Below are 23,231 nucleotides of genomic sequence, written 5' to 3'. Positions count from 1 at the left end.
CTCTACCCCCAAACCATCAAGTTGGAAACAGGCATAATATTCAGCTGGTGCATTGGTGTTCCAGCCTGACACATTCACATACACACATATACGGTTCCAGGAATTAAAACAGTTAGAAGGCTTAAAACATACACAGTTCTACAATCAATCTGCGAGTGCAGCTGATCCTGGCAAATATTTGGTCACATTTTTCTGTCTTGTGGCAAAGCGGAAGTTTACCACTGCTGTAGTATATTTTATAGACTCTGCCACTAAAATCAACTCTTGGCAGACATCGGAAGGAAAAGGATAGCTTTCTGTCCTCGTCCAGTTTTTGGTCCGAGTTTGTACTGCCCAGTTCGTTTCAGTGCAACATACCAATCACTATGTTTACGAGATCGATATGTATTGTAGTTATTAGATTCCAAGCGTTCAAAAAAGAAGCATTCATCTGTTATGTATTTCTGAAAATGAAGGAAGAAAACATTATTCATCGTCTGCTACTGTCACGAAATAGTCTAATCAGAAGTATTTAAAACTTGATCAGCGTTCACACCCATTTAGCAAAAGGATAATACACATATACAATCAGAACACTATTTTATTTTATTTTTGAAGCTCCCATAGATAACACACTTCCACACCCACATAAATGAAAACTTCCAAATATTACTTCCAAATTAGAGAACTAGTTTACAAAAAGATTTAACCAAACAGCTTTTTGTAAACTAGCTGTCTAATTTCCTGATCAAAGGTCAACACTGCCTTATGTAATAAGGAATAGAAAATATTTATTTTTTTATACACATTAACTGTCCACCCTTAATAAGGTAAGTGAGTCTGCAGACTTAAACACACTTCCTTAAGTGCAAATTCCACTGAAATCAGTGGCTGCATTTACATGGAATGCTAAACCAAAAATCCTAGTTCAGTAAGACAGGTTATTTATTTAATTAATTAAATTTTGTTTACTGCCCTTCATCCGTAAATCTTAGGATGGTTCACAGATACGCACTGTGTGCTCCTATAGGAAGCCCTCCTCTAGTCTCCTCACACAAGCAACTAAACAAGTCAGGATTCAGCACTCCATAATATGGAAACCTGAAGCTTCAAAACAGACCAGGATACGAAGCCATGGTTTAAACTGGCTTAATATCCTGGCTTGTTTTGAAGCCTTTAACAGTACTTTCTGGTTTGCATGCAACAGGAAACTATGGTAAGCGTTGAATCCTGGTTTGTTTTATGAATAGGGCTGTCTGCAAATGCACACCCCTTCTGCATATCCTGGATTAGTATTACATGCAAAGGTAATGGAAAATACTTCTGAGTGGACATGTATACTGTTGTGCTGTCAGTCCCATTGAAATTAATTGGGCACAAACTACAATTTGCCCATTTCAATCAGGGATGTGGGGTGGAAAATTTTTCCAGGGCTTTATTTTTTCCACAGAAAGTCTCAATAAATTAATTAATAATAATGAAGGGATGCAAATACATTATTAGGCAAGCTTTGCAGTTTCAAAGTTTTTAACTTTGTTTACTCAAAACAAGGAAAATAAGCATGCTAAATCAGATTGTTCTCAAGGGCACCAGAATTTTTTTGATGCAAACTGAAAAATTTCTAATACAAAAGATCCTGGAAAATGCACATTACTGATTTTGATTAGACTTAAGCACAATTATCTCTAGATTCCGCCAGTGTATTTACTACCATATTTTTATTTACTGACTTCCATTACTAACCCACACTAATGGTGATGTAAATGCTAAAATATACTTAAAGAAAATATTGCTTTACCCCGGCCATCAAAGATAGCCCCAAAATGGAAGTACAGTCAAACTTTGGAACTCAAACGCCTCCGTTCTTGAACGTTTCGGCTCCCGAACGCTGAAAACCCGGAAGTAAGTGCTCCGGTTTCTGAACATTCCTCAAAAGTCGAATGGCTTCCGAGGCATGTTTTTCATTTTTCCCGCCATTTACTTTGCAGCCCATTGATCCTCAGTTTTCAAACGTTTCAGAAGCCGAATGGTCTTCCGGAACGGATTACGTTTGAAAGTCAAGGTTCCACTGTACCACAGTGGAAGTCCAAGAAAGGTATTAATTAATGCCTTAATAATAATAATAATAATAATAATAATAATAATAATAATAATAATAATAATAATAATTTATTATTTATACCCCGCCCATCTGGCTGAGTTTCCCCAGCCACTCTGGGCGGCTCCCAATCAGTGTTAAAAACAGTACAGCATTACATATTACAGGTGGAGCTGTGTTCTCCTGTAACTGCACCAAATTCTGAGAACCTTTAAAAAGCATTAAAGGCATTCCATGACCTCTAGCTCCACCCTAATACGAGAGGGAGAAAGAAACGATAGCATTTGCTTACCAGTGCTAACAACCGGCCATCTTCATTCATAGAAAGGAAACGGTTTGCACACACACCTTTGATTGACACGACTCCTCTCTCTTCTGCCTGAAGGAGCAATTTGACTGGATAGGAAGAAAGACAATGTCAATGTTCAAATAATTCCCACAAAGTGTGAGCTGTCATCCATGGGTCACTCTGAAGGGCAGCTGCAGCGGCTTTGAATAACCCCAACCATGTGACCCAACCTATTGCACTATAGAATTCAGAAATAATAATAAAAAATAAAAAATAATAATAATAACAACAACAATAATAATTTATTTATACCCCGTCCATCTGGCTGGGCTTCCCTAGCCACTCTGGGCGGCTTCCAACACAATATTAAAATACCGTAATGTATCAAACATTAAAAGATTCCTCCACATTTGGAACTTCAAAACTGCAAACTTAGTAACTGTAACACGATTCATATTAATTTGTACCAAGTGTTGACCTAACACAAATATGCAGGGCATTTACATTTTACCTCCAAAACGGTTCAAAATGGCACTAGGATGCAATCTGGCTACGATACGTAAAGGAGAACCACTACTTATGTGGGGGTTCTGTTCCCGGCTGCTGCACCAGGTTGCACGCAAATGGGCATCCCCCTGTTCTGCCCCACCCCATTCTTGCCCTGCCCCCGCTCCATCGCCTTTCGGCGCCAAAAACGGCATGTGAACCTCGAATGCGCAGGAGTGGGGAATTGCCTGTAGGTGATTTCAGTCAGAGTTTGATATTTTAGTGTGGTGTCACCTACACTCCTTGCCTATTGATACTAGACCAGTAGCTTTCACTGTACATTTTTCAATGCCTGCTAAAAACATTTTTGTTTAGACAAGCCTATTCAAATGTTTAAGAAAGTTGATGTCAGTTCTGTTCTGCTTTCAGTCTACTGCTGTTATTTCAACTTTTCAAATGTCTTAAATTCTTATTGTTGATCCTTCTAAGTGATAATTTTATTGCTTTATCTTTTTGTTTTCTGCAGTCAAGCTGTTTGAGAATTTTATGAAATAAATATATCATAAAGCAAACAAAATGCATTAGATAAATGATTCCTGACTCTCTGTATTTTCCTCTGAAATTAGTTTAATGTATTTTTTTTCCTGTATGCTTTTCAAAACCTGCCAATACTTGATGGAGAAGATCCTAATCATTTATCCAGGAAAAGAAAACTCAGAACTAATCTACTTCATTGCACCAATGTTTAAATTGCTAAGGACGCTTAACGGAAGCAAGGAAAGAAACCATCTTACGATTGTATATCACTTAAAATAAAACAGAAACACTACTCTGAAATATCTTTATAGCCCATTTTCCAATTTTTTCCATGTACTACCAAAGCTTGTTTAGTCATAAACAGGCTCTTAAAAGTGATTCATATAAACTGTTTCCTGACCATTATAAAGGATTTGATCTTAAGAACTCTACCAAAATTTACTGGACATGAAATATTTGTTGATGCTTCTTAAACTGAATGCACTCCAGAAATTTGAAATGCAATCTTTGCTACTGACAAAACCGAAGATGCAGTGCACTTTCCCAAGGAGTAAACTATAGTTAGGTAAGTGTACCTGCAACTTTTCCCACTTCAGTGGGAATTTTGATTTGGGCAATAGTCAATGGACAAGCACCATTTTCTGTTCAGCACTGCAGCCTCCCCAGGCTGTTTTTCCCCTGCTTAGCCAACAAAACCATCTGTTTTTTGTTATACCCAGCTGTATAATGTATTGTTTGCCCCATGGATACTGGTTTGGGAATTAATTGCACTTTATACCTTATATAAAGTAAGGATGTAATGAAGGCATAGATGCATCTTTAATACCAATCTGAAAACCTGTGCCCAATCAATAAAATTGTGATGGAGGAGGGAATGGGAAAATTTTCTTCTGGATAAGTCCTGACACTGCCTTATATCTATTTAAAGGGGAGGAGTGTACGTGTATCAGTCCTAGCATCTGCCTGGACCTAGGGGGGTTTCAGGAGGAAGCCGAACATATTGGCCTCCCCTGATCTTACCCCAAAATATTCTGCTGCTGTACATCCTTTGGCTGTGAGGGTAGGGAGGAAATGGTGCTCATCTACCCCTCAAGAGATTCGTAATGCTCTTAAAAAACAACTTGCCAACAAAGATGTGAAGAGACAATATCAGTACCTTCATGGACAATTAAGATGATACTAACTTAAATGGGCTAATCATATATGATAAACTTTGTGTGTATTAAATAACACTGTAACTTGGCTAATGGGAGATGACTTTGGTAAGGTGTGTTGCATCCTCTTCAGCTAAACAACAGCACTATTGAGAGACAACCAAACCTCAATATTAAGAAACATAAGACTTGCAAATTAAAATTCCACTGCATCCTCAGATGAAGTTACTTGCAGAGATGGTATTAAGACATAAAACCGAAAAGCAGGTCTTGAGTTTGGAAACCGAAACCCATTCAATACATAATATAATATTTTGAAACTCAAGTTTGTATTAACTGTTTAACTCAAAAAACCATTACTTTTGACAATGTGAAAGAATTATAGCTATTTGTTTACTGCCAGCATAAACAGTACCATGTAGTTGCCAAATTTTTCAGAGGAAAAACAAATACATGACCAATTGAAAAAGCAAGCTATTTAAACAGTGCAGAGAAAAAGGTGAAACTCTAACCTCTAACTTTGCTAAGAAGTTAAAACGATGCCCTGTATTCTGCAAACAACATTCTACAGAAGTGTGATGACCAACTTTATTCCGAAGAGTCAGAAGCAATATTTTTACACTTAACTGGGGGAAATATTATATTTGGCCTATATTTTCTTCCTCTCTGCCTTCTTTAAAATTCTCAGAGTCTTATGGCACGAATCACTTCTGCTCATATACTGACTAGATGTATTATCCAAATGGATATATTGAATGCCCAAAAGTATGAGATAGCTTTCAACATGGTTTAAAGTAGAGTGCTTTTAAGTTTGTTTAAGTTCCTGGCCAATCTAAAAATGTCCATCGGAGAATAAAACCATACTTTCATACCCACTTCCCAGAGTCTCACTTTTGTAGAGCAAGATGTTATTTCATTCTGTATTCAAAAAAATAGTATTTTTAACATACAGTCTGAATGCCAAATGGAAGTATAGTCCAGCATTATAATGTATTATGAGAATAAATAGACTGTCAACAAAAGGTACTAATTATCAGGTGAGAGTATAACAAGAGGACTGTTCACACATAAAACTAAGGCATGCTTTGTTCAACTTAACTTCTTCTTATTTATTAAATTTATATACCACCCTTCATGCAAAGATCACAAACTATTATTAGTTTGAATGTGCAAACCCAGCCTAGCTTACTAACCATAGTTGGTTTCCTCCCACCAAACAATAAAGCCATGAATTTCTTGTTGGTTTACAAACCATGGCCGATACTAAGTGTAACTAGAACTTGGTGTTCTGTTTGAACCCAACAACCTTGCTTAATCATTCTTTGTTTGACCACCCCATTCCTTGGGACAAGAGCACAAGGCAAAAGCCACTGAAAAACAAGCCAACCTTTGGAGAAACAAGCCACAGCTTGCTTGGAGCTAAGTGTTTTGTTGAGCTAGGGCTCTAGCCTATATTAGACCAGGCTTCCTCAACCTCGGCCCTCCAGCTGTTTTTGGCGTACAACTCCCATGATCCCTAGCTAGCAGGACCAGTGGTCAGGGTTGATGGGAATTGTAGTCTCAAACCATCTGGAGGGCCGAGGTTGAGGAAGCCTGTATTAGAACAAAGCAGAACATGTTATATTAATGAGCCAAAGATTAGAACGACTTTGAAGCAGATGTGGCAGGGACATAAGAAGTGGAAGGGGAGAAAGGGGGATATCATAAATATTCTGTGGAAATAGAGAATTAGATGGTTGAGGTGGATGAGCTGTAGCGGTAGAGCACTTGCTTTGCAAGCAGATGGTCCCAGGGTCAATCCCAGTTGGTGTAGACAAAGACTGCACTAGATGGACCAATGTCCAAATCAGCAGCTTCTTCTGAGTGAATTGCAGAAAAGGCCTCTCACAGTAAGTGCCCCATGCCCTTAAAGATGGGCATATTGGGCTACTGGTCACCTGGTGACTGAACAGCAATAGGTGCTTGGATGCATGTTTTACGTTCAAACTATGAAAGGATCACTCAGAAGGAGTGTGACTATACTATGTATTTACTTCAGTACATCTTTACTTGAAAGATGAATGCTGTCGCTCTTAAATTAAAGGAAACCCAAAGTTATTTGATTTTGCATCAGCTTTCCAAGTTATAAAACCCTTCTATTGCCCATGTTTTTCTATATACAAAAAAGATGTACAAGGTGCAACAGACTTTGTACTTGCATTATACAACAGAATTTCTGTGAAAGGCCTCATTTCAGGGGAATGCTAACAGATAATTTGGGATTAGCTGGCATATCCTGCAAAGGACCAGTGCTGCTTAATATAGAACAAGCTTCTGAATGAAGAATGGGAGCTGTTCAGTTGTGGGTTTTTTCTGCTCAATGCCAGCTTTAATTTTTATGCATTACATAATAGTGGGAAACACTTCTTCTGGCTAGTACAAATGACATAATGCATGTAACAAATGCATTTATGCTTTAGTGTAGCTATTTCTTTTAAACGTATTTACAACTTAGCTGCAACAAGTTGTCCCTCGTGTTATAGAGGCCGTGTTACAGAGGCAATGAGTTAAGTTGTCCCCTGTGTTTCAGAGGCTGGCCGGCCTCAACCACAAGTCGGCTACTTCATTTCATGCTGTGGAACATATTTTCATCGGAGATTCGGAAGTGATCTTTGCTTTTCACATTTTATATCACATTTAAAGATATAGATACTGTATATATATATTGCCAACAGGCCTATGTAGTTGTTAAGAAATTTTGTGGAGAAACTAGTCATTTTAATGGTGGTTTTGTAGTGCTTTTAATAACCTTTCTATGTATAAAAACACACTCTGAATTGTATACTGGTTATTTCTGTAATGGTTCTAACAGCACAATCCAATGAATGTTCAGTTATAAATGAATTCCATTTTATATAAAGAGGCTTACTCTTTAGTAAGTGTGTGGAGGACTTTGGCCTTATAACACAATTCTACACCTATCTACTCAGAAGTAAGTCTCACTGAGTTTAATGGAGCTTACTCCCAGGTAAATGGGTATAACATATGGGATTGGGTGCATACTTTTTCCTGGAAGTAAGCCTTATCAAACACAATGGCACATGAAAACAAACATGTATAGGATTGCTTTGTAAATCTGGTAAAAGCAATCAGTACATATTTTGTTTCCAAAGCACCTGGTTTATGAATAATGTTTAAGGTGGTGGCACTGAAAACACTGTCTCTGGGCTGAGAACCAAAATGCCTGTGACATTTATACTGAGAATGAGTTTCCATACAACTCCTACGTCCAGAGGCAAGGAATTAATGAATTGTCAAAAACACGAACAACTTATACATTGTTTTTAGTGGCACTCATATATGCCTACCTAGGAATCCTTCCCTTTTCATTCAGTTTTGCTAGCTCTGTGCTTCAAAACCCAATGCATATTGTGGAACATGAATTCAATGAGACTTACTTCTGAGTAGACACGCATAAGATTACACAGCAAGATTCACACCACTACCAGCATCCTAAGCCACAGCTATGTCTCTGTGATGGATTTCTCGTTTTGATAAGCACGGTTATTTATTTATTCCAATGTATATCCTGCCCTTCCCGCCAAAGAAGGCATACAAAATAGTTTCAAAAATATAATTAAAAATAAAAAAGGATATTTTAAACTTCTATAAAATAATTTCTTGGTTGCCAATAACCATATCTTTCAGCCACCAAATGGTAAACAGGAATGTTTTTAGATTCTTTCTGAATGCTAATAGTAAGGGATACAGCTGCACCTCACAAATGGGAAACTGCCCCCGAGGCCGTATCAGAACATCAGAATCACAGCAATATAAACTGGAGTCCAATATAAACACAATCCCTGTACAGCTGGTTGTTCATTCTCCCACCCAAACCCCACACAGTTAAAATATCTTTATATAAGCCGTTACAAAAGCTTAGTCCTTTTTAAGACAGTTTTAATCCCATGATCAGCACTTAATATTGTCAAGCCTAGCTGTCTCCCTGCCTCCCCATCCCTCGTCTTTTTTTTTTTGTAACTTCTGTGATAATCTTGCCTCCCAAATATTTGATTATCAAATAAGAGATTATTATACACAACAAATCAAAATCCAGATAATGGGAGAAAGCAAATAAAAAGCGTTTGAATCTTACAAGGAGAGCAAAAAAGGTGAAGAAAAATCATACACACCATCTGAACTTTTACCATCTCTCTAGCGTGCAACTAATTTACATCAACTGACAAAATAATCAGCAAAACACTTCAGTTTACAAGAAGGGAGTTTGTGTACTCACTGAAAAAACCCAGGCTGCACGTCCCTGGATCAATGACTACCATTACTACCATCTCTGCTACGGAAAAGGCAGTTCCAAGCCAAGAGTTCGAGGCCCATCTCCAACATATTTGCAGAGGCCTCTAAGGAAAATCCTTTCATGAGGCCCCTGCGTGACATACACTGCGGTTAAGTAACTGGGCCAAATGCATATAAGTTAAATCTTGCTCCTGCACATTCAACTAAAGAGCCCAGGAACAATTAATTGGGAGTCTTCTTTGCCTAGTACAGTACTAGAAAGCAGCTAAATGTACCTCCAAGAACTAATATACTCAGGGAAGGATGCTAAAAGACATGAAAGTTGGAACCGAACTCAATGGGACTCACCTCCAAATAGACATGCATAGGATTATACTGGAAAAGACACTTCACACAATATAAACATACACAAATAGGCAAAAGTGCTCGCCAACCATAGTCTATGTAGTGCTTCCAGATGCAGCTTTTAACGCAACCCAGTCGTTGCTCTCCCGCTATAAGTGACAGCAGATGACTTTCTACACTTCAGCAGCGACAGCATTTTTTTACATATGCATTCTGCTATGTTCTGTTAATAAGGGACACGGGTGGCGCTGTGGGTTAAATCACAGAGCCTAGGACTTGCCGATCAGAAGGTCGGCAGTTCAAATCCCCGCGACGGGGTGAGCTCCCATTCCTCAGTCCCTGCTCCTGCCAATCTAGCAGTTCAAAAGCATGTCAAAGTGCAATAAGATAAATAGGCACCGCTCCAGCGGGAAGGTAAATGGCGTTTTCGTGCGCTGCTCTGGTTCACCAGAAGCGACTTAGTCATGCTGGCAACATGACCCGGAAGCTGTACGCCGGCTCCCTCGGCCAATAAAGCAAGATGAGCGTCGCATCCCCAGAGCCGGCCACGACTGGACCTAATGGTCAGGGGTCCCTTTACCTTTTATGTTCTGTTCATACTGGTGGCTGTAATACAGCCACATTGATAAGCAGGGCCGTCTTTAGCATATGCCCCGCCAGGGTGCAAAGATCCGCCCAGCGCCCCCAAATTTAGTGCTGCCCACGTCTACATCCAAGATATACTTCTCCGCCGTTGCAGGCGAGGCCATGGCAGTGGCGTCCTGCTCTTCTGAGTCTTGCCCCTCAAGAACCAGGGATCCGAGCTCCTCAAAGGGGCGCAGCTTCACATCCAGGTGCTTTTAAAAGCTCCCCAGGAGGAGGAAGGACACAGCAGCCACACTGACAGGGGGCAAGAGAGCAACACCTCTCTATGCAGGGCGGGACTCTGGGGAGGAGAAAGCGGCCAGGGTGGAGGCGGCAGCAGCAGCCGGCTTTGAATGTCAGCTTGATCAAAATTATTTATTATTTCATAACAGGTAGATAGTTAAGAGCTTATGCAGCTTCAGCGGTGGGCGCCTGGCACCCCCCCCCCAGAATTTAGCGCCCAGGTGCCCCACACCCCTTGCACCCCCAGGTAAAGACGGTCCTGTGGATAAGTAAGAGACTAGGAGTCAAATCACATCATTTCAACATGTTGGGTTTTTAAAAAAATATCAATTGCTTCATTTGTGCTAATGCTTTTTTGGTTGTTTGTTTAAGAACTACCACTGTATGACTACTTTAATCATGTTTAAAGAGAAAAAAGCGCATTTTAGCAGAATTAAAAAATATATATATTTAAAATATAAACATCCTGCTAACATGATGCTTACCAGAAGGGTAATGGTGAATCTAAGGTGTGGCAATTGGGTTCACTACTTGAAATGTTCCCAGAACAAGTCAAAATCAGACCTTTAAAAATGATGGGGAAAAGTAGCACAAAGGCCATCTATACCTGCAGAAGTTGCTTTGCTGTTCCATTCCTTCGATAGAGAATTTTACAAGCTCTCGGAACAATCAGAAGAACAGGGAAATTATAGGAGAAGATTTAATGATGACATATAGATATGCGATTCAGCCTTACATGTTAGGCACACACGCATAAAAAAAGATGGTCGCCATGAGAAGAGGATGCTTGACTAGATGTGCCACTGGCCTCCAGCAGGCTCCTCTCATGTTCTTAAAAATATAGTTTACAAATTTACAGTTGCAAAGTTGTAACCTGTCACGAGGCCTAAAAAATGGACACACAGGAACCAGAAATAAGTAAGTGATATAGATTTAGGACGAACAGAATATACCCGTAGCTTTCTGATCTCAGAAAACTTAGGAAGAACCCTAACTTATAAGCAGCATAAGTCGTTTAGCCTGTCAGCATCTATTTCCCTGTTCAAACGTAACACAAATAGGGCACTATCAACAACTTGCTATTGGCTAAAAGTTAAGAGACTGCAGTGAGAGGGGCAGGGAGAGTCTCCAAAGCCATTTACAGGTTCCTAAATCAATACAGGGATGCGGGTGGTGCTGTGGTCTAAACCACTGAGCCGTTTGGGCTTGCTGATCAGAAGGTCGGCGGTTCGAATCCCCACAACAGGGTGAGTTCCTGTTGCTCGGTCCCAGCTCCTGCCAACCTAGCAATAGAAAGAACGTCAAAGTGCAAGTAGATAAATAGGTACCACTCCAGCGGGAAGGTAAATGGCATTTCCGTGCGCTGCTCTGGTTTCGCCAGAAGCGGCTTAGTCATGCTGACCACATGACCTGGAAAAACTGTCTGCGGCAAACGTCGGTTCCCTCGACCAGTAAATCGGGATGAGTGCCGCAACCCCAGAGTCATTTGTGACTGGACTTAACAGTCAGGGGTCCTTTACCTTTTAAAAAAATAAATACAACAAAGCAGCAAGAAGTCACCAGAAAAGTTGGAGCATCAGCATGCTTCCAGCAACCAACTCCAGCAACCAGCTATCACATTCTCAACCAGCCACAGCCTCCTAACATGTTTCAAGGGAAAGGATAAGACTATGATTCTGTTATATAATCTGAGAGACTAAAAAGCCAATCTACGTGTTACCCATGAGATAAGTCACGAATCTCTTAACGTTCTTAAAAAGAAAACCCCTGTACTGCAGACGCAAGAGACTGAAAAATTGCTCATAGAAGCAATGGAGAGGGGCTTATAACCCTTTCTCACTGCACAATTTTTATGATCAAGGATCAAACTCTCACACCCTCACCAGACTGCTTACTTTCCAATGAAGGAGGGACACAGATAACCCCAGCAGTCCAATGAGAGAAAACAGAGAGGGGTGATTTGCGGGTGGGGGCAGGGGGAAGACTTAGTACCCCTTTCCCCCAGACGCCTAATGTGCTCTAAATCACTCCCACTGCCCCACTCATCTTCATAAGGATTCAGTAGTGCCCCAATTCTAATTTGTGGGCTTTGCTTACATCGGGTTGTATCCAGCATACTGATAAATTAAAGTCACTCAGCGGCATACTTGCTCCACTAGCTTTGAACCAGTGGAATGTTATTGCAAAAGAGAGCGGAGAAGCAGGTTACTGCTAACTTTGTTGTGCAATAGACTGTGCAAGGTGTTGCACGAGTTTCTGCTAATGCAACTACTGTGTTAGATTCCCCTGTTGTACTACACTAAAACTCATTCATCTGCTAGCAGAAGAGACCTTGCATTAGCAGACAGCAAACGCTGGATACAGCCCAATATTGTTTAGTTAGACCTAAGGCTCTGGAAAAACAGTAAAGCAAGTTAGGTGTGACTAGAACATTTACACAAAACTGATACAGAAAATAGAATGCAGGTTAAATAAAGCTGATGTAGGTATCTTTGACTGACGAAAGCTTAGGTTGCCTAAAAGCAAAAAAGGAGGACACTTTTAAAATGATTTACAGTCATACATCATGTTATGTTTGCTTCATATTACGTTTTTTCAGGTTGTGTCCCGCGGTGACCCGGAAGTACCTGAAAGGGTTACTTCCAGGTTTCTCCGCTAATGCATGCACACAGGCGCCAAATCGCACTTCGCACATGCACACAAGCGCCAAATCGCACCACACACCTGCACAGATATGGCGCTTCAGGTTGTGAGCTTTTCATGTTGCAAACGGGCCTCCAGAACGGATCCCGTTCGCAACCAGAGGTACCACTGTACTAAGACACTGAATCTGGTGTAAAAGAACTTAGGAAGTGATTCAGTGGTCTCTAGGAGGATGTCCCAGAAGCCACATAATTTGAAGGTTATCCTTCTCTACGATCAGAGACAGAGATGACGTGACCACTGCACTTCATTTAAGGATGAAGCCACTTTCTCTTTCGAAGCAAGAAATGTGGGGCATACATTATCTAAATGTAATAAATAGCAAGTTGAGAAACTCAGAACTGATGCCATACTTTACATTATTAATGAACACAGCGCAGCACCTTAATGAAAACATAGCTGAAGATGACACCCACAAATCCATGAGTGAGATAAACAAGATGATCTATTGTTTTTGTCATCAAGCAGTCATGAGATTGCATTGAGCAAAACAGAACTGTTATTCCTTTAAAAAAGTGTTGTTGTTCTTCATTCTGTGATTGCATGCTTACTAACCAAAAGTGAGTTCCGATTTCGTTTGGTTATTCAGATCAAAGTCGACTAAAACAAGGTAGGCTTCATAGAAGGAATAACAATGCTTAAGATTCCCTTAGCAGATGAAGAGCAAGATGCCTTGATTTCTCCATTTTTTTGTTTTGTTCTTGCAGCAGCAGCACTAAACTTCAACCAGGAACCAAATCTAGGATCCCATGAATGACTGCACTTTTGTTTGCTCCCAAGGGACAGCAGGAGAGCAGGGAGCCTTAGTGGGAAAAAATGATCAGAGGAGAACAGGTTAAGCAGTCTTTCTCCCTCACTATTCATTCTTCCAGTCAAACTGGCAGCCTCCCACAATTGCTTTCCTTTAAAAAGAGAGAGAAAGAGGCATCTGCTGTGTAACATCAAGCAAGCAACTAAGGATGACATTTTCCTGGGAATCTTACAAGGACTGGGGAAAAAATGACAAAAATTGTAAAAAGGGTTAATATAAGAACTGGAGAGAAAAATTGAGGTAGAAAGGAGATGATAGCTGGAGAAAAAGAGTAACTTCTAGCTGCTGCTTCTTTTTACAAAAACGGGGTGGGAATAAATGAAAGAAGGCAAGGTGGACCATGAAAAAGTCAATTTAAAATGAGAGAGGACAGAAGCCGGAGCGAAAATTAGCAAAAGGAAAGGAAATTATTCCATGCTTCAGCACTAAAAATGGTGAGAAAACAGGACAGTTTTTAGTGAGAGAAAGAATAGGAAGTTGAGGGTGCAGGGTCAGAGAGAAAAGGAGGTTTTTTTTAATTCATCACCTGGTAAGGTTCTGGCTGCAAATGTTAAGCATTAGAAAGCCAAAGGTGGAAGAGACATTATAGAAGCCTAAAAGTGGCCAGCGTGGTTCCCTTGAGATATTGTTAGACTACAGCTCCCATCATCCCCAGGTGACACAGGCAGCGGCTAGGGATGATGGGAGCTGTAGTCCAACAACATCGGGAGGGCAGCACATTGGCTAGCCCTGACCTAGATAACCATACAACATTAACTTGAGAAAGCAGAGTACAGAATACTGAGGAAGAGTACTATTACAACGTAGAAAATGTGAGTGATCGTTAACCTTTAGCCATGGGCCCTCAGCAGAAAAAAAAGGATTGTAAGGAAGGGATTAAATCAGAAGGAAGTGCAACCGAAAGAAATCATGGCCCCAGTTTAGGTGCAACCAAATAGCTTGATAATGAAGTCAACGAACCTGGTTAGAGTAGCAGGCTTCTCGCCAGAAAAAAGGCCTCTGAGAGAAATGTGAGTATGAAGCAGAATTACCTAACTTTTGGTTACCTGACTTTTCCTTAAGAAAAAAGACATCCTTTCCTGAGCAGGTAATCAGCACTGTCAAACCGGACAGCACCAACCATATGTTCAACACTGCATGGGGCCCTAATCCATAAACAAGCATCATGTACCGTATTTTTTGCACCATAACACTCACTTTTTTCCTCCTAGAAAGCAAGGGGAAATGTCTGTGCGTGTTATGGAGCGAATGCCTGTGGGTGGTGGGGATCTGCTGCAGTCGTGAGCAGAGGATCCATGGTTCCCTTTCCTTCTCTCCTCCGTGGTTACAAAGCATGGATCCACATGGATCCTCAGGATTTTTGCATTGGGCTACTCCAAACTCACTGTCAGATCACATGTCTGTGGCACAGCATGAACCACAAAAATCATATATCCACTATTTCATTTAGAATATTTTTTTTCTTGTTTTCCTCTTCTAAAAACTACGTGCATGTTATGGTCTGGTGCGTGTTATAGAGCGAAAAATACGGTAAATGTTTCCAGTTGCTGAGCACAGGAATCAAGCCATGTTTGTGCACGTGAAGCATCTATGATGTTAATGTATTACATTCTATTAATTTTTTTGCATTGTAATTTTCATTTCTGAACTATGTTTCAATTTTAAATGAAAAGTGGTAAATACCGTAAATGGCATAAATAAATGAGGCACACAAGTCCAAGTCCAGAAAAAAGGCCCATGCAGGACAGTTGAATTTCAAATATGAACTATTGTCGCCGAGTGCAAGTAATCTGTCATATATGAAAAACCACAATGTTTGCTGTCAGCCTCAAATCAAGGTTCATTGACCGTTCCGCATTATTAGTTTTGTTTGGGGTTTTTTTAAAAGCACTCTCAAATACATTTTAATTTGATATTAATACAAGCCATTTCATTTAAGTGACATACAAGCTGTTGGTATCTGTCCGTCTTGAGACAGCCTTCTTGACCGCTGGACCCACTATTGGTCTCATCCACTCAATCGGCTGTCTTCACATGCAGGGGAAGTCCCAAGCTCACTAAGGGTTTGAGACCCATCAGCTGCCCTCACCTGCTTTAGAACACTTCTAAGTTGTCATTATTTTTACAGGGGATGCAGTCACCTACCAGCAAAGTCAGGTTGTGCAATTAAAACTGATTTTGAGTTCTTAAGCAATAAACTTGCGTCCTCACAAAATTGGATTTTTTGCACCAAAAAAAAATGAAGTAAAGGTGAAACCACTGGAAAGCATGGTGGGGTAACATTTGTTTGACATGCAACATTGTTTAACCTTCCTGCAAACAAATCAGAATGAATGCCTGACAAATAGCCATTGCCGTCTAACCTCCCTATAAATTTTGTGCAAACAAATCAAAATGAATGCTCAATAAACTGGTCACTGGAAATGAACACTAGTTTCCCTCAGGCTGTACTTTATTGTTCTTTTCAGACATGGACACCTTTCCTTCTATTCCTTGCTGGGGGTGAAATCTAGCTGAGTGATATTTTCTGATAACCACCCGGAGAATTTTCTGATAATTCTCAGTTCTTTAGTATACACAAATGATATAACCTTTGTCCAATGCAAGTATTGCCTCAGGGCAACCTATACTGATAGCCCAGCACACAGGAATCTGATAGGAAACAGATAAAAATATACCGGTATTTAACACAGAATATTGTTACCTTAGTGTAGATAACTCAAGCAGACTTGCAATGGAAAAATATATTATTAAGCCTCATGCCACTCTGCATACATTTTACCAAGTTTCAGTGATGCTCCTTACAAGAGATCCCTCAATCTTTCAGAACATGTTAGATGATGGCCACATACAAAGCAGAAAAAACTTGAAAGGGGTAACTGTGGAAGGGCGGGCAGGAGATGGAAATGGGCTAGAATATTTTTGTGTTTGTTTCTTGTATCGTATGTGCAAGTACCACAGAACCCTGTGCTTCCAATTTTTGGTCAAAAAGAACAGCTTTGAGGACAAAGTAATATATCAACATGCTGAGAAAAACTCTTGCTCACAAAGGAATGAACGATTAGGTCAATCTGTGCTTTTAACCTTCAGCACATACTAACTTGGAGTGATGCAAGTTACTGTAAGCACATTTCTTCTAAGAGCTAATCCACTAATGAGTACTTATCTCCCAGAGATCACTTGTTTCCGATATAAAGCTTAAATGCATCTAAGATTACAAATAAATATTTACAGGCCTTGCAACGGGGTGAAAAGATTATGAATAAATGATATATTCCACACGCTCAAAAATACAAATATTATCCTTTATCATAAACATGAGCAGCTTACGTAGAGCATTATGCTTTGTCCTGTAGTCCATTTTATGTAACCAGTGTAGGGGGAAATGTAGTGAGGAAATGAAGTTAAGACATATGAGGGCATTTAATCAGCATGAATGTTTTAGCACTGCTCTGTATTTTAATACTTTTAATGTTTCTTTGTATGGCTGAATCAGCTGAATCTTTGCCCAGACTTGTTTCTGATAGCAGAAACAGAACTTTCCAGAACCACATTTTCTGTTCATGGGAATTAAACTGCAGCAAGTGTAATGTCTGAAGGACTTAACACCCAGATCTCCTTGGAATCCCAGCCTGAAGCTAGCAAATTCATATATGACTCACAAAGATACACAGATCTTTCCAACCTTAACCTTTTGTCACAGAAGCAGCCTACAACTATACTTATATGAACAAAACTGATATTGGTAGTAGTAGAGCAACACCCAGGAGTATTTGCACATGCAATACAAGAAATACAGAATTCACCCACCTGACCACCAACACCTCCAAATCCACATTAGCCGTTTGTGGCCACAGTGATGGTAGTAACTGTTCACCCACCTTCCATTCCCTAGGAGCTGACGACACCAAGTACTTATCACCAAGTATCAATGCACAAGCTAAGGAAAGACTGCTGCCTAATATTCTGACAGTATCCCCATCTCTTCCCCATTAACCCTCTGATCGCTTCCTCCTCTAGGCCCCACCCCTAGGAGTTATGCCCCCAGTCCTGGCCACAAGCAACTCCTGTGACTGGCTGCTCAGAGGCCCCTGTCAATCAGAGCCTAGCTGAGTCAAGAGCCCTTGCCAACATTCCTTTGTTCCTAATCCTGGAACCACCTCCAGAGGCTATGAATTTTAGAGTACAGGGTGCTGTACTAATCTACTTAATATAAAATTAAATAGATCAATACTCTGCCTTAGATTTAGACTTTCCTTATGATTGTGTCTACCCACTGTTTCTTCCATGGTCCTAAATAAACTTCAATCAAATTTCTGGGCTATACTGGTTTCTGGACACACTCAAAGGCTGTTTATTTCCCCCACCACCAACATTACTCTGCTTCTGATTTAAAATGCTTGGGAGGTCAGGACAGGTGACAGGCTGAAGTTAGAATAGAATCAAAAAGGTGGAAGGGACCATGAGGGTCATCTAGTCTAACTCTGTGCAGTGCAGGAATCTTATTTGCACAACAGCAAAAAGAGCTTGAACTCACAACCCTGAGAATAATTGCCTCATGCTCTACCGACTGAGAGACTTGGAATACAGCTGACTGTCTCTCTACACTCAAACAGACCCCCTTAAGGCAACTAAGAATCCTGAACCCCTTATTCAAGATGACAAATAATCAGGTGGCAGCGAGAAGGGAGAGGTGCAGGATGGGACAGCCATTGTTAGTGAGCTGCACCAGAGTGTATGCGGTGTTAGGAAAGGAGTAGTATCTCTAGTGGGGGACACGTCATGCTCCTTCTGTAATTGTTTGTCCACCTCTGGTCCCCACACTCTACTCAGATCATCTGTGGCTCCTAGAAGCTGTCAACATGCAATGGCAGCCACACTCTGGGAAACGGCTTTGACTAGCTGGCTAAACTAGATGAGGGGAGCCAGTGGGACTCAAACCCTTGCTGAGTTAGGGACTTCCCCTACATACAAAGACAGGCTCCGGTGGAACAAGCAGACAAGCCCAACAGCAGGTCCAGTGGTCAAGAAGGTGGCTTCTGCACAAGCTGTAGAGAGAAGTGATTCTGATCTAAACCTCCACTGCCTTGTGGGATGTCTTTGGGAGAAGGAGAGGCTATGGAGTAAACCCTACACAAATCAGGAGTGGAGTCCCTAAGATGGTTGGATGGCGCCCTGTACGCCTCCTTCTGGCAGCTCCTGCAGCCAAGCTGGTGCCAAACGTATTGCTCTGCTTTCTTTTGGACCACATCAGTGAGACCAACATGGGGGGGGGGCTTGTCACCCCCAAAGGTGCATCCCATTGTCTTTTGAGACAGATGGATGCAAAGAACACAGGAGCAAGTTTACCAACATTACCTGACACATTCAGAAAGTCTAAAGAATCCATTAAAAGGAGTTACACTAATTCCTAATAAAATGTAAGCAGACTAGCAAGAGAATTGATGCCGCATTTTACATGCCACAAGTCTTCTTGTGTTACCTAGATTGATCCCAAAATAACTCTGTGTTAAATGTACCATTAAGTCATTTGCAAATATGAGAACACTGAGGCAGACGGAATCCCCATAACATTAAAAATCACTGTATTCCAATACAACTGGGAGTTCTAAAATTACAGGATTCTGTGTTAAAAGCAGATTTTGCTGTCAGTGCATTACAGGACATATGATGTTGCTCAACTAATCTTATTGTCACTATGAATGCCAATTCATAATTGGCATTCATAACCCTGAAATTCAAGTGCACCTAATAAATAAAACATTACAGTATATCTGCATGGAACAATGTTATAACAAAAAATATTTTACAATTCACCCAACGAATCAAAGGAGGAAGCATTTTAATATTCCAAAAACATTAGAATCCAAAAACTAGCTTTCTTCTTTTCTGTTCTTTTTAGGTACAACCTTCTTTCCCCCAGTTTCATGAGTTTGTCACCTCTTTTTACCAGTTTCCTTTATTTCTGAATAAGCTTAACACAAAACCCTCTCATTCTCAAAGCAACAATTGTGCCCATGACCAACAAGTCTCTTTGCAATAATGCTTATGGAATGGAATAAAGTATCAGGAGCCAGGGCGGGAGCGGCAAGTTATACAAGCCTTGGGATGAAAGAGATTCTGTGCTTTGAGGAGCATGTCTGGGATAGTTGGGAATCCTAGGACTGGTGCCCATTATGGGTTGCAGACACTCAGAAGACAGGTAAGGGGCCGAGCTGCAGTCAGTGTGACTTTGTGCATGACATGAAAGGCAAAGGGAAAAGATACACAGATGCTACAGGAGTGTGCATAACACAATGCCAGAATAAAAATATAGAAGCAGGGGCAAGTGAAAAGATGAGGTGAAATGACACAACATGGAGAACAAAATTGGTTCAAAACTAGGACTGGTTATGTAGGAAGGATCTCAGGTGGTGTCGACAGCTGAAGGTGAAGACAACAGGGAAGTCCATCTCTGCTGGACGTAAGTTTCTGAAAGCAGTGGACATAGCAATTATTTCCAGCAATTAGAGGGAAACCAGGGAAAAGTGGGCGATGGATGATGTTAAGCAATGTTAGTGCTAGGTAAGAGCAGGGAAGCTCCTATGGATGGGGATCATGTATTTAGCTGTGGGAACCATAGCATGTTGGTTGTGTGTGTGTAGAAAGCTGCAAGCAGTGATAGATCTTATTCTGACAACTGGCTTACATTTTTGAAGAAGAAAAAACACTACCCACCAGCTACAGTTCCCACAGCCCGTTCTCCCTGCATTCCTAAACACAGCTGGGAGCCAGATGCATTGAATTTAATGGGACTTCACCTAGAGATTTGTTATATCTGCTCATGCCTTTTGCCCAGAGATGGCCTTCGTTTTAAACCAGAGGTGAGGAACCTGTGACCCTCCAGGTGTTGTTGAGACTTGACTTCCAACACCACTGACCACTGGCCATGCTGGCTGGGGCTGAGGGAAGCTGGGAGTCCAAAATCTAGCCTGCCACAGGTCCCCCATCCCTGCTTTACTGCATTTTAAAAATATTTGTCACAGTTATTGTGGTGTTTTTGCTTGTTTTTCGAAACTTCATAAAACCCAAAGATAACCTTAGGAGATATCACCTGCGTGAAACCACAGCCAATGTTCTTTAAATTAACTGACCCTCGGGGAGTTTTAAAACATGGAGGCGCCTCTCTCTGGCTTGGGTCTGAGGATGAGGCCAGCGGGGCCCCGTTCCGTCGGTTTGAGGGCAGAGACGGCGAGCCGGTCGGTACTTACTGTACGGGTCGCTCTTCTCCCGGACTCCATCCACTCTGCCGTCGGGGTTGATCCTCAGGAAGAAGCCGCCGTTTTTGCAGTAGAGCCGCTTGGGATCCTTAAAGTGTCCGGGCGCGAAGGTGCCGCCACTGCCTCCGCCGCCGTCGTCGGGCATCGCGGGGAGGGTGGTGATGCCCGCCGCAGCCATCCCGGCCGGGCCCGCCGCTGCCGAAGACGGCTCCCCCCGGGGTGCCCTCCCGCGAGCGCCTCGCCGACGGCCGCCTCGGCCGCGTCCCCCCAGCCTCGCGCCCCGGCAGCCGCTTCGCCCTCGCCCGCTCAGCCTGGCCGCCCGACGGCCACCTCCGCGGGGAGGGCCGGGGCTGAGGGAGAGGCGAAGGCGCCCGCTCGCCCGCCTTCCCTCGGGGCTCCCTGCCCAAGTTCTCGCAAGTTGGCCGCCGGAGCTGCGCAACGCCGAGCCTGGCGCCTCCGAGAGACCTTTCACCGGAGCCAGCCAAGCCTCTCCGGCCCAGCACGCCGGGGAGTCCTCTGGCTGAAAACTTGCTGCTGCCGCCCAGTGCGCGGAGAGAGAGGGACGCGAGGAGACAGGCGAGGCGCTGTTGCAGCTTCTGGGCTCGCCAATGTGCGGCCCCTCGACCAGGACTGATTATTTACTTGTTTCTTCCCTCCCCTCTGCCCCTCCCCCGGCCTCCCACCCCTCCGTGTCTCTTGGCTGGGCCGGTTCTCTGCCTGCCGTCCGGTGCGACGGGGGAAGGAGGTGGTCGATTCTGCTGCTGTTGGAAACTGGCCGGGATGGGGAAGGGGGGAGCGCCTTCCCTCCTCCGCATCCCTCCGTGTAACTCTAGCCTGCCCAAAGAGCGCTTGCACAATGCAGCAGCCGCCGCTTCACCCCGGGCCAAGCGCTGCTCGGCTCCCACACAACAGCGCTCTCCTTTTCCCGCCGCGCCGGCCTGCGCAGTTGCAAAGCGGCACAAGTCAACCCAAACTTTGCAGCCGCTGCTCCAACAAGGCGCGCAGCAAGGCGGCGGGGCCGTTGTAGAGGTGAATGCACCGAAGGGACACTCAGGCGCCCCACCACCACCCAAAAAAACAACAACCCCTCCTGCCCTGGAAAGCTAGCAATCTCCCACCCTTCCTGTCCACACACGAAAAGCGCAGCAGCAGCAGCAGTTCCCTGGACCCACCGTACCAGCAGGAAGCAGGTGCGTGCAAAAAAAGCGCAAATCGCTCCGTGGACTCAAACTAGCTAATCGTACTCTCCGCGCTAAAGGCAACGCACATAGATTAAGGTTACCAGATTTTTTTCAATGAATCTGGGGACACTTTTCAACTTCAATGTATTTTGTATGGGGACTGATTAATAAATCCGGGGACTGTCCCCGGGAAACGGGGACATCTGTTAACATAGATTGCTAGCTCATTTTGTGCTCTGAGCGGAGTATGAACCAATAGTCTCAAGATGGTAACGCATGGGAAGAAGAGTCTTTCTGAATCTCCCAAGTGATACAGCCCGAAGTGAATGAGGCCTGCGGATAATTCAAGAAAGGGAAAAGGGTGGGCGTGTGTTGGATATGGCGAAAGGCTGGCTAGCACCCCCATAGCTATGGCTCTGCGAAAAGCCCTTATTTGTCCAGTCTGAATGTCATGTTTACAGCATCATAAAGGAGTCAGAATTAAAGTTCAGAAGTTCTTTTTAACTCTTGCATGAGCATGGAATTCCCTTACCAAGGAAGTTCATCTTTCCGACTCCCACTGTAATACTTCAAATAGTATTTGCCTTGCATTGTTTAAATAGATTGGAGAGCTGGTGGCTGTCTCCCTAGCTGGAGAACTGAGAACTGGACTGGCATTGCTTACGCTTGAATTTTCTTATTTTGATCACTGTGTATTTATAGTCAATTGTTGTTGTTTTTTATTGTGCCTATTAACTTTATTGCTCACTGCCTGTAGTGCAGTGGATTGTAAAGCAATTTATAAACGTGGCAGATGGTTAGATAGATGTCCTGGCTCCTTCCTTCCTTCCTTCCCTCCTCCCTTCCTTCCTTGCTTCAATTCCTGAGATGAGGAAGTGGGGAAATCCATAAAGGGGATCCAGCCGAGTCATTCTTTGTCTATTCCAAGTTGATAAACATTCAAGTAACACTGAAACATGCCCAGGCAAGATCTAGCTATCCCACATTCCCTTAGTGGGGAAAGGAATCTCACTCAGATAGTTGCAATCATTGGGTTAGAAAGGATCCACCACCTTTACACTACCTATCCAAATTTCACCAGATAATGGTCTAACCGTGACAAGGGAGTGCATACCAGAACTTCAAATTCTGTTTGGAAATTAACCAGCATATAATGTACTGTACCGGTAGCTATCTATTCCTTGGTGGTCATTTAGCTGGCCTCACCCTAACCTACAGCTAACAACCTA

The 23,231-nt window shown here is 42.4% G+C and overlaps 1 protein-coding gene across 1 annotated transcript; it reads right to left on the bottom strand.

Annotated features, from left to right (window-relative positions):
* Positions 1-37: 37 nt before the first annotated feature.
* FGF2 (fibroblast growth factor 2) lies at positions 38-21,031 on the bottom strand. Its single transcript, XM_081926460.1, has 3 exons — positions 20,813-21,031; positions 2,370-2,473; positions 38-443 (listed from the first exon to the last, which is right to left on the bottom strand). The coding sequence occupies exons 1-3, from the start codon at positions 20,997-20,999 to the stop codon at positions 258-260; spliced, it is 477 nt and encodes a 158-aa protein (XP_081782586.1). The 5' UTR covers positions 21,000-21,031; the 3' UTR covers positions 38-257.
* Positions 21,032-23,231: the final 2,200 nt, after the last annotated feature.

Source organism: Podarcis melisellensis (assembly GCF_964234715.1).
Source record: "Podarcis melisellensis genome assembly, chromosome: 9".
Lineage (NCBI taxonomy): Eukaryota > Metazoa > Chordata > Lepidosauria > Squamata > Lacertidae > Podarcis > Podarcis melisellensis.
This window is presented reverse-complemented; position numbering and strand designations above follow the sequence as displayed.